The sequence below is a fragment of the Diabrotica virgifera genome, chromosome 3 (assembly GCF_917563875.1).
Source record: "Diabrotica virgifera virgifera chromosome 3, PGI_DIABVI_V3a".
Classification (NCBI taxonomy): Eukaryota; Metazoa; Arthropoda; class Insecta; order Coleoptera; family Chrysomelidae; genus Diabrotica; species Diabrotica virgifera.
Genome location: NC_065445.1, coordinates 828,372 through 849,017, shown reverse-complemented (window position 1 = coordinate 849,017; position 20,646 = coordinate 828,372). Strand labels below are relative to the sequence as shown.

The following is a 20,646-nucleotide window of genomic DNA, read 5'->3' as shown; positions in this document are numbered from 1 at the left end:
TTACCTAGTATTTTTGGGCACAGTTGGTATTAAAAAATACTATGAGGTGAATTCGTAATGTGTTGTATATTTAATTGCGTTCTTTAATTGTATGAAAGCAATGTTGACGATGTTGACAAATTAACATCGAATTCTTTCCGTTTTGGGATAAAAATATACTTTCTATTGTTGTTCTGAAGCTATTTTCTTGTGGCATTTTTATAATAAATTACTTTCTATTGATGAAATGAGCCGTTTCGGTTACACGATGTTTCGGTTAAAATGGTTTCGGTTAACGGAGGTTTTACTGTAGTGATGATGATATATATTATGGTGATATTTAACCCCTGATTTGGATACATCACTTAAAGAGGAAGAAGTTTAAGATTGAAATATGTGGAATAACAACAATATGGACTCAATATAAACGTAAAGAAGACAAAGCTTATGATTGTAAGCAAGAAAAAGATAACAGAAGGTCAACTCTACATCAACCAAATCTCTTTAGAAAGAGTGAGGCACTACAACTACCTCGGCACCATAATAAATGAAGATGGATCAACAACCAAGAGATAAGAGCGCGCATCGGAAAAGCTAGATCAACCTTCAACCCTTTTTCAAGAGCCACAACCTTTCTTTTGGTATAAAAGTAACTTGAGATACTATGTCTTCTCTGTCCATTTTTATGGTGTTGGATCCTTGAACGAAGATATGTGCCGAAAATTGGAAGCATTTGAGATGTGGCTATATCGGAGAATTCTTAAAATCCCATGGACTGATCGAGTCACAAATGATGAAGTCCTTAGAAGAATGGGGAAGAACTGAGAGGTACTAACCACCATCAAATCTCGAAAGTTGGAATACTTTGGACACATTATGCGAAATGAATCCAGACATGCCCTCCTGCAAGGAAAAATATTGGGAAAGCGAGGTCCAGGAAGAAGAAAATCCTGCAGCTTTTCCGCGTTGCTAAAGTGAAGATTGTCATGATGATCGCCAACATTCGTCACGGATAGGCACATCAAGGAGAAGATGTACAAAATGAAATCTATTTACCTAATCTAGACTCAATGTATCTGGCAGTGATGCTGGTGGCTCCCTTAGCTGAATATATACCAAGAGCGAGTAACGATAATCCTCCTGCGGCTGTAAGTACTTTATTCCAGTCTGTTAAAAGAGTTTGAGCTCCTGTACCTAGTACTGAACCAGCTGTCCTAAAAACAAACAAAATTGTATTGTTTTCATATATTTTAATTTTACGGGTTAGGATACATTTAAAATCTAAAGGGTTTTCTGCTACTGGTTTTTTTCTATCAGATACAAAAAAGTTGAAGGAAGTTATTAAATCAGCTGTTGTTAAAAGTGTTCCTTAGAATCCAGTGGTGTACAGTTTTGTTTTTGAATAGGGGGTCGCTGTTGCAAAAATGCCAAGCAAAGGAAAATGTGCAACATGTGATGTTGCTTTCAGCGAAAAGGAAAATTAGTTGTCTGTGATAGCTGTTTTGAATCTGTTCATTCTACAGAAACCTGTACTAAATTGGCGGCTTCTGAATATCGTGCAGTCATTATTCAAAACAGATCCCTGGCCTATTACTGTATGGAGTGTCGAGAGGCGATTAAAAGGGTTCCTAAACTTTTGATAGAAATGAGTAAGTTGAAGCAAGATCTTGAAAAGCTTACTAATGATATGAAAAATTTGTCGTCTGAAGTTGAGTTAGTAAAACAGGAAAATGTTGAATTAAAAAAGGAAATTCAATCGTTTAAATCAATCCAAACAAACTTAGTAAATCCAGAAAAAGAAGAGGATGTTATTTATGAAGTGATGGATCGACAAAATAGGACATCTAATATTATTGTCTTTAACATAAATGAATCGAATAAACCGACTCAAGCAGATCGTACTAAAGAAGACAGTGAAACAATAACAAACATTTTGAAGGACTTCCCAGTGGACTCAAATGATTTAAAATTGTTTAGGTTGGGTAAGTTTGATAACAAAAAAACTCGTCCCATCAAAGTTATCCTCCAATCAAGTGAAGATGCCCTAAAGGTATTAAAAAATAAAGCATCAATAAACATTCCTGGAATCAAGATTTTTGCTGATCAAACCAAAAGACAAAGAGATTATTATTTTACTGTAAAGAATCAACTTGATGAATTGATTAGAGCAGGTGACTCAACAAAAACTATTAAATATATTAACAATAGGCCTACCATTGTCCCTAAATTTATAAATAATAAACCAAATACTGTTAGCAATTCAACTTCAATTGATGAAAAAAACTAAATGCAGACCCTAATTTACTTTTTAATACCGATATTATATATTTAAATGCACAAAGCGTTTTAAAAAATATTTATCAAATAAGAACAAGCATTGCAAACTATAACCCAAAATTAATTTTGTTAAGTAAAGCAAGAACCACGCAAGATATATATGATAAAGAGATCATGATAGAAAATTATAAATGTATTAGATGTGATTCAAATAGTAGGTACACTGGTGGTGTATTGTTATATATTCAGAATAATTATGAATTTTCTTATGTTAAGTCATTTGTCTTACATGGTAATTACTGGTGTAGATTTATAAGGATAAATTTAATTTCTACCACTTGGATTGTTGGATGTCTTTACCACTCGCCGTCAAGTTCAGATGCGAAATTTTTGGAAGATTTTGAAGAAATATGCGATAGTGTATTGTCTAGGAATAATAAGTGTGTATTAGTAGGTGATTTTAATCTTGATTTTCTTAGTGATAGTTTTTATACTATAAAGTTTAAAAATCTAGTTTCAATATATGGCTTAAATCAGCTTGTAACAAAACCAACTCGCATTACCGAAACCAGTAAAACATTAGTCGACTTTGTTTTAACAAACCAAAATAATATTTCAGTAAATGTGCATGATTGTCCAAAAGTAACTGACCATTCTATTATTTCTCTCAATTTATTTAATACAACAGTTACTGACAGTATCATAAAAAAATATAGAAATATAAATGAAAACAATTTAAACACTATTAAAACTAACTTAATGATGGTTAATTGGAACTTAAATACAACAAATATTGACACTATCTTTCATGAAATTATAACTAATTGCGAAAAAGAAATTAATAATACTGCGCCTATTCAATCGTGTAAATATAAATCAAATATACCATGGTTTGATAATGAGGTGTTTAATCAAATTAGAATTCGTGATAAAACATATAAGGAGTTCAAAAATTGCCGGGAAAATGAGAAACAAAATAAATGGTCATTGTTTAAAACTCATAGAAACCATGTCGTTAATTTATTAAAAGCTAAAAAAGATAAGTATTATCTGGAGAAAATTGATAGGTTTAAAAATGATCCAAACAAAATGTGGAAAACATTAAAAAATTTAATTAATGTTAAAAACTTTGATATTCCTAGCTGTATATGTTTTGATATAGATGCGGAGCATAATGTATTAAGAGAACGTTTGGAGATTGCAGAAAATTTTAACAAATATTTTGTCAGGAGTATAACAAATATTGTCGAAAATATTGATTCAATAAATTTCTGGACCAATACCAATAATAATTTATATTTAAATTTGAGTGAATTTAAACCACTGTCAATGTTAGACTTACGTAAAATAGTTTATAGTATGGACAACAAGTTCTCCATGCATGAAATATTAAATTCAAGGATGGTGAGGGAAATTTTTGAATCGATTGGTCACGTTATACTGAATTTTATAAACACTTCTCTAATGACAGGTAGAATTCCTACACTTTTGAAAGTGAGTACAATTGTTCCTATTCAGAAGATTTTGAATACAAATAAAAATAGTGAATTTAGGCCCATTAACACATTACCCCCAATTGAAAAAATATTAGAGATAGCAGTTTATGACCAACTACTAGAACACGTAGGAAAAAATTCAATTTTAATAAATAATCAGTCCGGTTTTCGACAGAAACATTCATGTGAGTCAGCTTTACAATTGACTCTCTGTAAACTTAAAAACGATATTGATAAAAACCGATACATAGTAGGTGTTTTTCTTGATTTTAAAAGAGCCTTTGAAACCATTGATCGCCAAATACTCCTAACAAAACTACAAAATTATGGGTTTGTAGGTAAAGTACATAAATGGCTAAGTGATTATCTTAGTGATAGGAAGCAGATAGTACGTTTTGATGGGGCATTATCCTCTGAACATTATATCAATGTTGGGGTACCACAAGGCAGCGTATTGGGACCTCTCTTATTTATATTGTATCTAAATGACATAGACCTATATGTAGAAAGTGAATTTATTAATCTTTTTGCGGATGATACTTTTGTAGCTTGTAGTGATACTAACCTTGAAGTAGCGATTCAAAAAATGAATAATACATTAGAAAAAATGGCTAAATACTTGGCATCAAATAAATTAAAATTAAATATTTCCAAAACTAAAGCAATGATCTTTACAACAAAATACAAATATAGCCAATTAAATACGGATAACATTCTGCTACAAGTAAAAAATGAAAAGATTGATATTGTAAGATGTGTTAAATATTTGGGGTTTCAAATTGACAGTTGTTTGAATTTTGATCATCATTTTGATTATATTGTCCGTAAAATAATGAAAAAACTATATTTTTTTAGCCGAATATCACAAAATATATCGACTCAAGCTAAAATTACAGTTTTTAATTCAATTATTCAGCCACATTTTGAGTACTGCGCAACTATATTGTATATGTTTAATTTAAATAAACTCAATCAACTACAAAAACTACAAAATCGTGCCATGAGAATTATATTGAAAACAAATCGACTTACACCTGTATCATATATGCTACAGGCTTTAAGTTGGTTCACAATTGAAGAGAAACTGTATTATTATACAATGATTTTGGTTTATAAAATACTTAATAATGTAGCTCCAGATTACTTTAAGCAGTTTATAGTGTACAATAAAAATGTGCATGATTATTCTACAAGGAATATGGGGAATATTTACATAGCAAAAACAAATTATAGAATGACGATGAATTCATTAGTATTCAGGGGTTTTAATGAGTTTAACGCTCTACCAGGTGAATTAAAAAATACAATGTCACTAAAATCTTTTAAAACCAAACTTAAGCTGTATATTAGAAACAAGTGATGTAATACTTTATTATGTTAATTTTATGGGTGGGTATTGTATGGTATTATATGTTGTAAATTTATTTAAAGTTTGTTTAATTTCATTTGATGTTGCTTAGTTATATTTGATTTTTGTAAATTATTTGTAATATCTATTCTCTACATTTATTGTATATTAGGGTAACCTATTTAAATGAATAAATATCTATCTATCTACAATCCACGAAAACAGAACAAATCACTGTCCACGTGAAAATAATAAAAGTATAGGTAAAAAGAAATGAGGTGAATACGTTGGCGAATCTTATAAATTTCGAAAAATCAAAAATTGATTAGTATGATGGATTTGTAGTAAAGGTTTGCAATAATGTCCTAAAAGGAAAAGAAAAACATGTAAGTTATGCAGCTGGATGTTATCTCACAATATAATCGTTATATGATTGGTATTGACTTGACACTATAATTTTGAGCAAAAATGGTGGTGGCCAATACTTGTGAAGTCTTTGGAGAGTATTATTGCTGGAAAATTTATCACGAAGTTAACAAATCTTGAATATTATAATGTCTAGATGTTAACAGAAGCTAATTTACTCTGTTTGAATCAACGAATTGTATATAACACATCTATTTTCATTTATGAGGATATAATAAATGGGCTAGCTCCACAACATTTATTAGAAAACTGTAAATGTGTCAAAAACACATTTTTGAAAATATTTTTCTAATTATTAGAGTTACAGGTTAAATATGAGCTAACATGTAAATTTTACCTGATCTGACATAACGTAATCTTTTTAAAAACCCCTTACTTTATACTTTCCAAAACAGTGATCCTGTTTTGCTCTGCCTTTAGCCGGATTTGCTCCAATGTAATATCTCTATTTTCTCTGTCTATCTTTGCTTTGGCTTTTAACTCAGCTTCTACTTTCTTCATTTCATTTTGGTGTCTAAGGTCCATTTCATGTTCTATAGTAGCCTTTCTCATAGCTTCCTGTTTCGCAACAGATTCTTCTTGTCTTCTTAAATTTTCATCGTTCATTCTTTGCTGTTGTAGTAACTGATCATCATACCTTAAAAATATAGTATAAAAAAATTAACAATAAATAACATGTACACTAATTCAAAATAGAATAAATATACAGATAACCAAAGTAATAATCATCTACGGAATCAGAAACATCCAAAGAGGGATAAGAAACATGGCAGGTTACGAAATGGTCAGACAATTTTATTAGTTAGTTCAATGTTTACTATTTTTACTCTCCATTATTACTAACAGTGGATGATACGAAGACGAGATCTGTATGTCATCACAATGGCCAGATCAGCAACAGCCAAACTCACACAAATATGGAAGAACACTGACATTACAAAAAACACAAAATTACGCCTTGTTTGAGCATTAATATTTCTTATCTCCACATACGCTTCAGAAATTTGGACCATCAAGAAATCCAATCCGGAGGGTATAATTGCATTTTAAATGTTTGTCTACTGTAGAATGTAGCACATTCCAAGGACTGCACATCCCACAAATAATGCAATACTAGTAGAACTTAATGTTGTTCTGAAGCTATTTCCTTGTGGCATTTTTGTAATCAACTATTCTAAATGAGAAATAAGCCACAATTAACCTAAAAAAATGATTTTATTAACATTTCGATGTCCAAGTCGGATGTCGTTGTCAAAATATAAAATATTACTGATAAATTGTGGCTTATTTCCCATTTAGAATAGTTGATTAGCATAACTTAACATAAAAACTAGACTCACCACAACTATCTACCAAAATATATTGAGATATTTTAGACATTTAACTAGAAGAAGAGAAGGCATGGAACTAATGATAGTTGAAGGTAATAACGTAGCGGGCTAAAGATCCAGAGGAAGATATCCAATACGATGGTCGGACTAAATAAAGGACATGACTATAGTTTATTTTTTAACCAGGAGGAGTAAACTAAAAAGACAGATTCACACCCAAGAAAGTCACTAGAATAATAACCAAATACATCTTCTTTTTTGGTTGATCTAGTCGACCCTCAACGGTAATCCATAAATATTATATTAAATTAATATGTCATTAAAGAATTCCAAAAACAACTGCTTTTTATATAAAAGCAGACTGAAAATCTAAAAATTAAAGGAATAACACAGAAAACACAAAAATCGTCGATATAACTTATAACCTATGAAATGTCACTAGTGTCAAAATTTGATAAAAATGTCATTAGTGTCAAAATTTTATAACAGTGGAGTAAACTTGACTGCGGTTGGGCCAATTACAAACAAGCAATACAGCGCAGTAAATTTGAATTACTCCTCTTGGTTAAAAAACAAACCATAGTTACTCATTCTCTGCCACTACATCATTACGAAAGAGAAAAGATAGAGGAGGAGGATACTAATTCAATAACTGCCGTGATGGACAAGTAGTCAACGCTGATAGGGTACATCCTATGGATATATAGGACAGGTATGAATAAGGTGGAGAGGAAATAAACACCCATGAATCAACTGAGAGCATGGAATAGAAGATGCAACTATCTCATTACTGTAGATTTGTGTACTCTAGATGTGTGAGGTTGAACAAATCCCTTCAATCAGGGAGAATCAACTGATGGAGGCATGTAATAATAAAACTCTGGGCCTAGAAGGAATTCCAAACATTGATTTACAAGCAGCCATCAAAGTATCACCAACAATGTTTCTGGAGGTTTACAACAAATTCGTTCTTTTACTTTTCTGCACATATGGAGGCAACAAAGAATAGTGCTTCTCTAAAAGAGAATGGAAGAAACCACCATTCTGCCAGAAAGTATTACACCAAATGGTTCATCAAAGAATTAAAGCAGCCATTGAATCACTGCTCATCAGCAATCAATAAGGTTTTCAAAAAGAACACTAGATATGATTACAGTGGCCTTCCTTAGCTAAGGAAGCGATCACAGGAACTAGATGAAGAGGGGTATGAAAAAGTACTGTCTGGTGGCCACATTGGATATGAAAAAGGCTTTCAATTCTGCCAATTGGGTGCCAGCATAATTAAGGAGGATAGTAACTATCTACTTCACTGTATGACATCAAAGTATGACACAAAGTCTGGTCTTAAGGAGTATAAAATCACTGGAGGAGTACCACAGGGTTCTGTGCTTGGCCCTTTCTCGTGGAATATTATGTATGATGGGTTGCTAAAGCTAGAATTACCAAGGAATGCTAGACTAGTGATATACACTACAGCTATAAGAAATCTGCTTGTCGCTGTGACCTGATAAATACAAACGCCCCATATAAAACTATACTACTCTGTCATACACACTAGAAACAATGTGTTAAAAATAATTATGACAATACATGCATACCTTTTCCTTGCTAACTGATCTTGGTATTGGGCTCTATTTTGATGTTGTTTTGTTTCTTCTTGTAACATTTTCCTTTTTTCTTCTGCTTCAGCTCTCTTAGCTTCAATCTGCATTTGTGCTATATGAAGTTCATATTCTTTTATTTTAGTCTGGTGTTCTACTTGACGAGTTGTTTCTTGCAATTTGGACAGTTCTAGTGCTTCCTTGGCATGTTCTAAATAATGAGAAATGAAGAGGGTTATATATAGTACATAATGACTGAAAATTGTAACTTATCAATTAAACAAAGCTTTGATATTTAGAAATGAAATAACGTAAACACGAAACATGTTTTAAAAATATATTTTACACTTTTGGGGAAACAAAGACGTAAGTGCAAATTTGTTAATTGTTGAGAAAACACATTTTAAGGTTTTGAAAGTTAGTTAAGGCCAAAAATGAGATGCAAATTACAAGACAAAGTAGAAATTTATTGTCCACGGTTTTAGTTATTACTGCATACTATAATATTATAAAAACTTTTTTAGGATTGTTCTTAAACATCCCTCCTAAAGCTGCCTGAAAGGGGAAAAATTAGCAAATATGTCTTTGTTTCTCCAAAAAATAGCGAACATATCATTTTTTTTGTCCAAAAATTGGCAAATAATATGTCATTGTTTCTTCAAAAATTTCTCAACTGACAATGTATCACGCACAACTTCACAACTGTATCATGCACAACTGACAATCTGACTTTGTTGCACTAAGAGAGCAGGTAAAAACAGAAATTCAACAACGACATACATATCATTCAGCGAAATAGGGAAGAGTTACAATTAGGACTTTGTTTCCCCAGACAAATATGAGTATTAGGAATATTTTGATAAAATTTGCACTTGCATCAGTGTTCCCCCAAAGGCGCGATTTGACATAGGAACATCAATCTGGTTTCAACCATTAGTGGAAGATTTTTGAACCCCATTACATAACCTTGATAAAGAACTTAATACTTACTAGACTTTTCTAGTTCTCTTGCAGCTTGAGCAGCTCGTTCTAAAGCCGTGGAGTCAAATCTATAGGCTTCCATGGCCCTTCTTTCTGCTTTAGTTAAATTAGGAGGTTCCGAGTTGTCACCACCACCTGAACCCCCTGCACCTGCGGGAGCTCCTAGACCCATTTGGGATAGATCAGGGACAGGGTCCTTATTCTTACCGTAACCAAATATCCACGACATTTTAAAAACTATTTACAGAAAAGAAGCTCTTCGTCCTAGTGAAAATGTAAATTAAATTAGAGGTTAGCTATAAAATTTTAAGACATGTGTCGTGTCGCTCTTCTTCTTATTTATTAAGACAAGACAAGTGATGTGTACCGACTATATAGTCTATGAGCAAGGGCAGTTTCGTAGCCGATCAAAGTCCACGTAATTTCAGAATATATTCCCACAATGTGTGGGAATTGTGAAATTGGAAAAAGGCAAAGGCAAAAAAATTAAAACTACCATCTTTAAAGCGAAACGTTAATTATAGTATAAATATAATATTATAACAAATATTGTGCTATAAATAATATTTGTCATAGGTAATTAAGGTTTCGTTTTAAAGTTGGTAGTTTTTTCTTTAATTTGAGCTATTATAAAGTCATTTTACGCAAAATGTAGCAGAGTTACAAGCAAAAATTGTCTAAATACCTTAATTTTGTTGAATGTTGTGTACTAATTTTGTAATATTTTCGGTATTAATCGTCAGATCAAGTTTACCAAACATCATTTTGTAGGTTTTTTATATGAACAAATTGTATTTTTTAATAATTATATAATAGTTATATTTGTTAGGCTACGAATTATAATCATTTAGTAACAAATTCCCGTTATTTCCGACGCAAAACTAAGATTTAAATTCGAATTACTGCGAGTCAAAGACATAGATGTATATATTAACATAGAGTGAGCCTACCCTCCGCGCTTCCTGACGATCATGGACTGGTTTGCGGCATCTCTTTCTAAGCTTTACTATGTGTAAGAGTGAAACAGCACTAATCCAAATAAAAAAGATGGTGTCGTCACTTCGCTCTGAATGATACTCTCTCTATGCTAATATGTAACTCTATGGTCAAAGAATGGCTCTTTGATCGGCCACAAAACAGCTCTGACGCCTGGACTAACGAAAGTAAATAAGTTTGCTGCATATGCTATTTAATTAAAGACTACTGTTAAGAAAAGAGAAGAATAGAACACATGTCTGTCATGTCATATGTAGAATAATCTCATTCAAAAGTCAAAAAGTCAAAACAGTGTGCGAATTTATTTAAAGGACGTTCAAAAAATGAAAGAATGCTGCGCAATTTTTCCAGTTTGTAATTAAATTCAACATTTAATACTCACGGTATATTTAATTATACTCTATGTTCCAGGTTAACTAACAGACCAATCATCCTACATAATCGAAATTTTACTTCCATAGAAGTTTCTACTGCTTTGAGGCCCTTTTATTTTGCTGTTCATCCCGATTTATTTGGAAAGTATCCTAGCGAAAGGGTAAGTACATCTATCTTATATTTTAATCTATATCTTTCATTGTTATCCTTGTTTTTAGGCTACAAATGAATCATCATTACAGCAGTTGAGCTCCATTTTAGAGAAAATTCAAAAATCGAAATCTGTTCCTCCTGTCAGCTTAAGTTTCTATGTTAAAGACAAAGCAAAGAAAACAGGTATATACCAGAAAAATGTGAGCCTTTGAATTCATCACCAAAGTCTATAGCGGGATAAGATGGTAAAATCTGTACAGAGTTGGATTCTTATTTGGGATTGGGCACTCAAAAGTGCATATTTAAAACACCCATTAGCCAAATTTTTAGCGCTTTAGGTGGCCCCAGTGGTCTCCTATCACAAAAATGTCATTTAAAAAAAAAGAATTTTCCATGAGCGATCATTTGCTTTAAAAAACTGAAAAAATTCATGAATATACATTTTCATGCCTAAAAACACTGATTTTTTTAGATCAAAGTTGAGCTCAGGAAAAATATTTGTACTTATTTCTCAAAAAATTTTGAAATGATGGGGGATTTGAATTTGAGGTGTTTTAATCTGCAAATAGCCAATACAACCCTGTTATTAGAAAAAAAGAATGTGTGTGTACTTTGTACGCACGTAAGAAGTTATACTTCTACTACATATTATGTGATTTTTAAGACAATACCAAAAATTTAAAAAAATAAAAGAATAAAACGCACACAAACACATTGAAAAATGCCACAAAGAAAAAATGATTTCTGAACGATAATAATTTTTGGCAAAAATTTTAAATACGCATTTTCTGAAAAAAAAAATTATATAACAAATATACTTACAATCATAAAATGCATAAAAAAATAAAAACTTGCATCAGGAATCGAACCCGTGAATTTCGGGACGCTTTGATTCGTAATCGAAGCGTAGACTCACTCGTCCAATTCCACATTATTTGTCATGTGGAAAAATAGGGTAACTGAACGTTTTACTGTTTGACAGTTGTTTTGAATATAATTAAATTATGTAGTTTAAATTTTGTGGAAGAAAATATTAAAATATAACAAAACAGTAAGAAAACAATATATTAGATGAAGATTGGTAGAACTTTTGTTGGTAATCAAATTAAGTATTTAAATCAACGCATTACATACCTACTAGATAAATAAATCTACTCCAAAAAATCATAATTTAAAAATAAAAATCGGACCTAATTTGGGATTTCTTTCTAAAATCCCCATTCTTGAGAAAATAAATGTACATATTTCAACCTAATCTAAATGTATAATTACAATATGATTATAATAAAAACTACTTACCAAATTAGAATGAGTTTTCCTTGTCCAAAAATATAGGTATATGAAAACTATTTAAAAAGGCAGTATAACTATTAACTAACTTTTGTTTGTTGTTTTTTCACACAAATTTTAAAACGCAACAACCATAAATAATCTAACTACAGCTGTGCCACAGCCGCCATATTGAATAATTTTTGACATGTCATTTGAACATCCAATCAGAACAAAGTTATAATGCGCATGCGCCGGGATCATAGGTTTTAACATATAAAAATTCACCCTCATATCTCCGGTAAAGAAGTATAACTTCAAAAACAGATGAAAATCGTACTTCATTTATATGCAGTGGGTTATGTGCTAGAGACTTGGGACATAGACATATTATAATACCTAGACTGTGAGCTGTAATCTAAAACAGTTCCCAGTGCGAAAGAGAAAAGTGTTTGTAAACAGGGTAGGCATCTCTTTCTAATCAGCGAAGTTGACCTAATCGGTAGCAGTGGGAAAGTCACTTAGTCGATAAACCAAAGTTGATTAGGAGATGTAGGTATACCCTGTTTACAAACATTTTTCTCTGTCACACTGGGGGATAGTATTAGATTGCAATGTGCATTCTAGGTATTATAATATGTCTATTCATGGGAAAAAATATCAAAGAAAGACATTCAGTTCAGTTTATGTGCTAAAAACATGAGGGAAACACCAAAAAATGTATTTTTTTTCTTCGAATTTTTAGGATGATTTAGAAAGAAAAGGCATATTTAACACCCGTGGAAAAAAGTGCAAGAAAAGTACTATTTATTTAGAAGTTTGTCAAAAATTACCTACATAACCTAAATTTTTTTTGACATGAATTTTTTCAGATTTTTTTGTAGCAAAGGATAGTTCAGGAAATTTTTTTTAAAAAACACATTTTTTGTGTTCGATAACCCCTGGGACCATCCAGGGATTTAAAAATTTGGGTGGGTAAAGGGATTTCTAAATATTAGAAAGTACTTTCGAGTGCCTAATCCCAAATAAGAATCCGCCAAGTGGAGATTTTACCATCTTATCCCGCTATAGCCTTTGTATATTTCTGTGGTGCTAAGGCAAAACCCGATATGTCAAAAAACGTGATTTTGCAGCAGATGAGTTTAAAAGTTTGCAGTGTTGTTATAATAGTGGACATGTGTTTAGTCATGTGGATGTCTTTAGCCATGTAGGGTTTTGTCATCATATTCTTCATCACCCAATGTATATATTGGCATTAAAAACGAAAAATTGATAATTTTTGACATATTGGGTTTTGCCTTATATGTACTATTAAGGTGATACAGTAGCGATCAACAGGTGGCAACAAACGCGGTCCAATATTGCGAAAGTTCTGCGAACTTTAAAAAGTGAGGCAACAGTGCGTCGGTAATTCGATACTGACAGTGACGTTTATACTGTCAAAAACAATAATTTCTATACACATAGGCGCGAAATGTTGCCAAGTCAGTGACATTCGATTTCTTGTTATAAAAAAATCGATTTTTAGTAGTTCCAAAATTACACAAAATCTAGGCATCGGATAAAAAAGTTTATTTGAAGAAAGTGTATTTTTTTGTCTTTCTTAATGGCGGTACGGGCTCCTTTTTTCAATATTTTATTTAGTTGTAGAGTAATTTCCACATATTAATATATTTTTCAAATTGGGCTCTGTACCGCCATTCTTTATTATATTACGAATACGTGTGCCAAATATCTCGAAAAAATGTTCAAAATTAGAGCCGCAATCTTGGAACGCGTTTGTTGCTACCTGTTGATCGCTACTGTTTCCTCTTAAGAGTAAACAGTAGCTCGTCATCAATATTTTTGTTTTCCAAAAGTTCTGGGAACTTTTGGGAATAAGACAGTGACAGTGACATACTATAAAAAAACAATAATTATTTAATACTCATAGGCGAGCTAAATGTTGCCAAATCAGTCAAGTTCGATTTCTTGTTATGGAAAATCGATTTTTAGTAGTTCCAATGTGATACAAAATCTAGGCAGGGGATAAAAAAGTTTATTTGAAGAAAGTGTATTTTTTTTCTTAATGGCGGTACAGGCTGCTTTTTGTAATATTTTATTTAGTTATAGAGTAATTTCCACATACTAACATATTTTTCAAATTGGGCTCTGTACCGCCATTCTTTATTATATTACAAATATGTGTGCCAAATATCTTGACAAAATATTCAAAATTACAGCCACATTCTTGGACCGCGTTTTCTGCGTGCTGCTGTTGCCTCTTAAAATAAATTTTTGATGTGATTTTTCTGTTGTAGACAAATTTCGTTTCATTAACATCGACATACAGGGTAACGATATTCGAACAACATTGTGCACAATTCTAAAAAGCTGTGATTTACCAACTGATTATGTAGATAGTATTATCCCTCCACCACCACCATCCGCAGATAATAATCCCAACAGCCCAAATTTTAAATTCAGATACAAAAATGAGATTGATCTTACGAAAGTCAACCAAAATCATCCCATTTATGCACATATCAAGATGCAGATGGACATGAAAAGGGCACAAGAACTGTTAAGACTCAGAAACTATTTAAAGAAATATGCTCCGGAAGCTTTGAAGAAGTCTAGAAAGGGAGATATCCATAGGTAAAGTATTATTTTAAGGGGGTATGTAAACGCCACAGTCAAAATCGTTGGTGATCATAGGAACTAAACGTTTAACAATTCTTTCAGTAGATGGCAGCACGTATATATATTCGAACATTTTAATAACCACAAATTTTAATTCTATTAACGACGGCGTTGTTGCCACGTACTAAATAGAACTTATGATCGTTATCGATCGGTAGATCGATCGATCGGTACTGTTCGTCTTCAATCGTAATTGTATTGTATTTACAGTGATGAGGGTGTTTAATTATTTACCTGGAAATGGTAAATTCTTACTATTAATAGATAGCATTGTATAACTAGACAAATTTTTATCATTTTTTAAACAATGCTAATAGATACAAAACGTTTCATTTGGAAATATTTTATCACTTATTGTATTTAGATTATATTTGTAATAATGTGATTTGTAATTTTGTGACAATTATTAATTCTTTACCGGGTCAAAAATTTTTATTTTAAACTGATAAAGAAATTTGCAATTGTTTGAAATACAAGTACATATGTAGTAAATATATACATTGAATCACACTTTTTGCTCTAAATTTTAAATAATCGCTTGGATTAACATGAAACTTGGCATACAGATAGGTAACATGTCAAACAAGAAAAGTGATAGTGTGCCGATGTAAGATTTTGCCCTGAGGGTGAGTTTTATTCCATCTCGGGGGTGAAAAAATATACGTTCAAAATAAGTCTGAAAATGGATAAACTGACTAATTCTAAGCAACTTTTGTTCTATAGGATTTTTTCACTAAATTAATATTCGAGTTATTTGCGAGTAAAAAACACGTTTTTAGGCGGCTTTTACAAATAACTCAAAAAATAAGTATTTTATCCTAAACATTCTTGTAGCTTCTAAAAAAGTATAAAAAAATGGTGTATTAGACCTGGATCCCGCTTACCAAAAAAACTTGATTAATAGCAAGCTGAAAATTTGTTAATAGCTTAACGGAGTCTAGTCGGACAAACTTTGATGTACGGGAGGGAACACTGGAACAGGGGAACTTCGTAACAGGGGGTTACGAAAACGTCCCAGGTATTTTGTCGGACAGAACATCCAATTGATTTGTTACCGTTTCATTAAACTCTCATGCAAACATCAGACTGCTAAACAACCGACTTGATTACTGTCATTTGACATGTTCTTCGTGTTCCACTCATTAAAATACACAGTTGGTGATAAACACGAGTCTGATTTTTACATGAAAGTTTAATGAAATGCTAACAAATCAGTTGGAAGTTCTATCCGACAAAATACATGGAACGTTTTCGTAGTCTGACGTTCCAAATTTTTAAGCTGTTCCACAAATAAAACTTCCCCTGTTCCAGTGTTACCATACATCAAAGTTTGTCCGACTAGACACCGTTAAGCTATTAACAAATTTTCAGCTTGCTATTAATCAACTTTTTTTAGGTACGCGGGATCTAGGTCTATATATTATGAACTCTATGGACCCAGTTGAAACATAGTTGTAGCTAATAAAAAATAGTTTCATATCCGCCAAATTTCAAAGTGAATATTTCAACGTGAAATAACCAAAAAATGATGCACTTTTTTGGGAAAAACTCATTACAACTTTTTTTAAAGTGTTTAAAAAATATTTATTTTTGTTTTTTTTTTAGTTTGTAGCATCAAAACTAAGCAAATGCTCAAAATATAGTTGGTCCCTTTTTTTTGTCAAAAACCTCGGGAAAATCACCCCCAATTATCATCTTAAATCAAATCAATCGTAACCACTTCACAAGTTACTTTCTATCTATCTTTGAGCCTTAGGACCAGTATTTTATGTCCTGGTTAGCTAATCGGGGTTTAATCGGGACAGAAAACTACCTCTTAGGGTCTCTTGCGTTGTCCTCCTCCTCCTAAGTGCCTTCTCTATTGAGGTTGGCGATCAATATGGCAAATTTCTCTCTGTTCTGGGCTTGATGAATTAAGTCATTCCCTGTTGTGTGGGTCCAATCTCTGATGTTTCGGAGCCAAGATTTTTCTTTCTTCCTATACCCTTTTTACCTTCGATTTTGCCTTCTAATATTACCTGAAGCTACTCAAATTCCCTATGGCGCATTATGTGTCCTAGATATGACGTCTTTCTAATTTTGATTGTATTGATCAGATGAGGACGTGTGTTCATTATTTACAGTACTTCTTCATTTGTAGTTTTGGTGGTCCAGCTTATTCTTAGCATTCGGCGCTACATCCACATTTCGAATGATTTCAGTTTACTGACATCATACTGTTTTAATGTCCAGGTCTCACAGCCATGTAGTAATAGAGACCACACATAACACTTCAGTGTTCTCAATCTTATTGTGACTGATAGCTTGGGGTTACAGAGCATTTTAAGCATGTTCATGAAGCCAGATCTTGCTATTTCAATGCGTCTTCTAATTTTTTTGAGTGATCTAGCTGACTGTTTAGCTCTGTGCCCAGGTATATGAAGCTGTGGGAGCTCTGAAGGGTGATACCATTGATTTGTATGTTGAAATGTCAACACGGAAAGTTTTTTTTCCTCGGAAAATTTTACATTTTCATCTCATTTCTAATTCTTGTTCTTCATGTGCCTTGTCCGTTGTGGAAGTTGGCTATCATCATAGCAATTTTAATTTTGTTTACAGCGTGTCTATAACTCGATCGATGTTAGTCCAAACCATTGGCGTAAGTTTTGAAGCCATGAGTGTCTTCTTCTTCGGGGTCCACGTTTATTCTCTATTTTACCCTATATTATCAGCTGCAGTATACGATATTTATCATGTGTCATAATATATGACCGAGGTGTTCACGTTTTCGTTTTTTAATTGTGAAATATATTTCTTTTTGTTTTCCCATTCGGCGCAATACCTATTCGTTGGTGGTGTGAGTCGTCCAGAATATTTTGAGGATACGTCGGTACACCCACATTTCGAATACATCTAGCCTTTTCGATAATGTTTCCGTTATTGTCCAGCTCTGCTCCATACAACAAGACTGGAAATACATAGCATTTTAGCAGCCATATTTTTAGTGATACAGATATGTCGCAATGATTGAATATATTTCTCATGTTAAATGTAGCTCTGGTTATACTCTGAATATATTTCGGTTTTTTGATCCCATTTTGAGTTGACGACTGTTCCAAGGTATACATATAATTCTACGTGTTGAATTGGTTTTTTATTTTCAATTGTCTGGCAGGTTTTTGAGTTTTGCTCACTAGTGTCTATTCTTGTTTTATTTATGTTGAAGGTTAAATTCTCTTTTTTCACTCGCTCTTTGTAGGTACCCTGTCCATAAGATGCTGAAGTTCATCAATACTGCTAGCAACCACAACTGTATCGTCTGCATATCGGTTTATCTAATTATTACTCCAGTAAATTTCAATATTTTTTTCACTTACGGAAATTTTTGACATAAATTAATCAATGATTATACAATATTGTTTTGTCTACAATTTTTTTATTAGGATAATGCCTCAACAAATACTAATGGCCATTGGCATGTGTAATGTGTGTAAAAATGTCGATGTCATCGTCTTTACAAAAAGCTAATTGTATCCGAACAATGCATTATTTGCGTTATTATAAAAATTAAATTTGCCAGAAAGTGAATAAAACTTAAATTGTTTTTAGATACGCCCCACATAACATGCTAGAGCTTAGGTTATCTATGTATTATGTCAAAACTAGTATAATCCCCCAGTAAACACTTTAAGACATTTTGAGCCTCGTTTAACTTTCAACCATTTGTATAACGTCACGGTTTCAAGCATAAAATATGTATATTTGTATTGTTAAGACACTGAGACACGTTATACAATCATGATTGAAAGTCAAACAAGGCCCAAAATGTGTACTGAGAGGGAGTGGGGCCACTTTTCTAAACAAAACCGCGTGATTCATCGTATTTCCGTGGTTACAAAACTCGTTTTCAATTGTTTGCAGATTTTCGTAAAATCCGGCAAACGCGCATCTGTCGCCATTTAATACATCACTGCTGCCATCTACTAAATGACACGTGAACTCATCTTCTCATCTATTAAGTGACAGCGGAACTAATTTATCACTAGAAAAACGCCAACTTAATGCTGTAATATGAACAAAATCCCCAGATTGCAGCTTTTAACAATAATTTTTACCTTTAGGTACAGTTAATTTAAAAATTATGGGAGTACGGACAATGAAATTTTGTTTAAAATAAAGCTTTTTGCGTAGTTAATCGTTTCTGATAGTTATTTTCTACCGAAGTTCAAAAATTATTATGCAAAACGAATTTTTACAACAAGTTACTAAGTAAGTTATGACATGGACTCCTTTAAGTACAGTTATAAAAATTATACTACTTTCTTTGGAAATTTTAACTAGATACTATTAAAATAGAAAGTCTACAGTTCACGTACATACCCCTAAGTTGAAGATTGGTTTTGAAATAGTGACGGTAACTGTACCTAAAAACTATATAAATTTTAACATTGTGTCATACCACCTTAAGAAGATATTTTTTGTAACTTCTTCCAATAGCACTACAGCCCCGATTGAACCTCAACCACCTGTGATTTTTACCTCTTACATTGCAGGTCCCTATCTCCTACCTCTCTCATCTTTGGCTTTCCTTTTGACTATCTGCCTTACATTTTACTGTTTACAAACTGATATTTTTTATTAAAAAAATGCATAGAATTTGTTAATAAGGTTTTTTTAGCTAGTAAAATTTTAGATTATAGCAAAAGAAGTCACATAGTAGTATTGTATGATCCAAGAAAGACGCAAAATTTTATGTACTTATTATATGTCTAAATATATTTTTAATGCCATAAAGCAGTTTTAAAGTGCTCATGTCGTTACTAGGGTTAGGATTTTTACAAAAGATGCAGGCGTTTCTTGATTACAGCTTGAATGGAAGTAAAAAAAAAAAGAATGTGTGTGTATTTTGTATGCACGTAAGAAGTTATACTTCTATTATATGATTTAAACGAAATTAATATACTTTTTATTTATATTTTGTTTAAATATTAAACTAATTTATACTTACTATTTCTCAAACATTTTTATTAGAACAGTGCCAAAAATTAAAATAATAAAAGAATAAAACACACACAAACACATTAAACAAGCCACAAATGATGTCTGAACATTAATTGTCGAACATTTTTTTAACTAAATACGTATTTTCTGAAAATACAATTATATAATAAATATACTTACAATCATAAAATGTATTAAAAAAACAAAAAAGAAAGTTTCTATTGGGACTCGAACCAGCGCTGATAAGAGCGGTTGGTATTGGAATTCATTCGCCTTCAACGCTTAGCCACGGACACTATGTGTCATTATTTACGAAGATCGACTAACTAAACGGATTAAACTTGTGATATTTTGATATTTTGAAAATTGATCAAATTATTTTAATTTTGAATTGAAATGATTTAGAATTGAAAAAATACAACAAAACATAGAGTAAAAAAACAATATATTAGGTGAATATTGATAGAAATTTTGATGGTAATCAAATTATATAAATAAAAGTATTACATACTATGTATTTTGGCAGATCAAATAGGTAGGTTTATACCCATGATACATTAACAATTATTACGTACCTGTTGCTTTTAAAAACTATTTAAAATCACTACAATATTATAAACTTTTTTGTTTCTGTCCTCACAACAATAAAACTAATATATTATACATTTGTTTACCTTTACCTTTACCTCCAAACCATAGCTGCCATATCGGATAATTTTTGACGTCATTTGAACATCCAATCAGAACAAAGT

General features: G+C 31.9%; 2 protein-coding genes across 3 annotated transcripts in view; one reads left to right on the top strand and one right to left on the bottom strand.

Annotated features, from left to right (window-relative positions):
* Nucleotides 1–9,775, bottom strand: part of LOC114324425 (ATPase family AAA domain-containing protein 3A homolog) — a 34,524-nt gene extending 24,749 nt beyond the window's left edge. The window contains exons 1-4 of the mRNA XM_028272266.2: nucleotides 9,449–9,775; nucleotides 8,456–8,669; nucleotides 5,903–6,163; nucleotides 1,036–1,193 (exon numbers count right to left, since the gene is read on the bottom strand). Of these exons, the coding sequence (XP_028128067.2) occupies nucleotides 1,036–1,193; nucleotides 5,903–6,163; nucleotides 8,456–8,669; nucleotides 9,449–9,668 (853 nt within the window). The 5' untranslated portion in view covers nucleotides 9,669–9,775. The remainder of the gene's footprint in view (nucleotides 1–1,035; nucleotides 1,194–5,902; nucleotides 6,164–8,455; nucleotides 8,670–9,448) is intronic.
* An 892-nt stretch (nucleotides 9,776–10,667) lies between these two features.
* Nucleotides 10,668–20,646, top strand: part of LOC114324424 (T-cell activation inhibitor, mitochondrial) — a 30,596-nt gene continuing 20,617 nt past the window's right edge. For both annotated transcript variants that reach the window (XM_028272264.2, XM_028272263.2), the window contains exons 1-4: nucleotides 10,668–10,789; nucleotides 10,847–10,970; nucleotides 11,029–11,146; nucleotides 14,533–14,869. In XM_028272264.2, coding sequence (XP_028128065.2) covers nucleotides 10,767–10,789; nucleotides 10,847–10,970; nucleotides 11,029–11,146; nucleotides 14,533–14,869 — 602 coding nt within the window. In that variant the 5' untranslated portion in view covers nucleotides 10,668–10,766. The remainder of the gene's footprint in view (nucleotides 10,790–10,846; nucleotides 10,971–11,028; nucleotides 11,147–14,532; nucleotides 14,870–20,646) is intronic.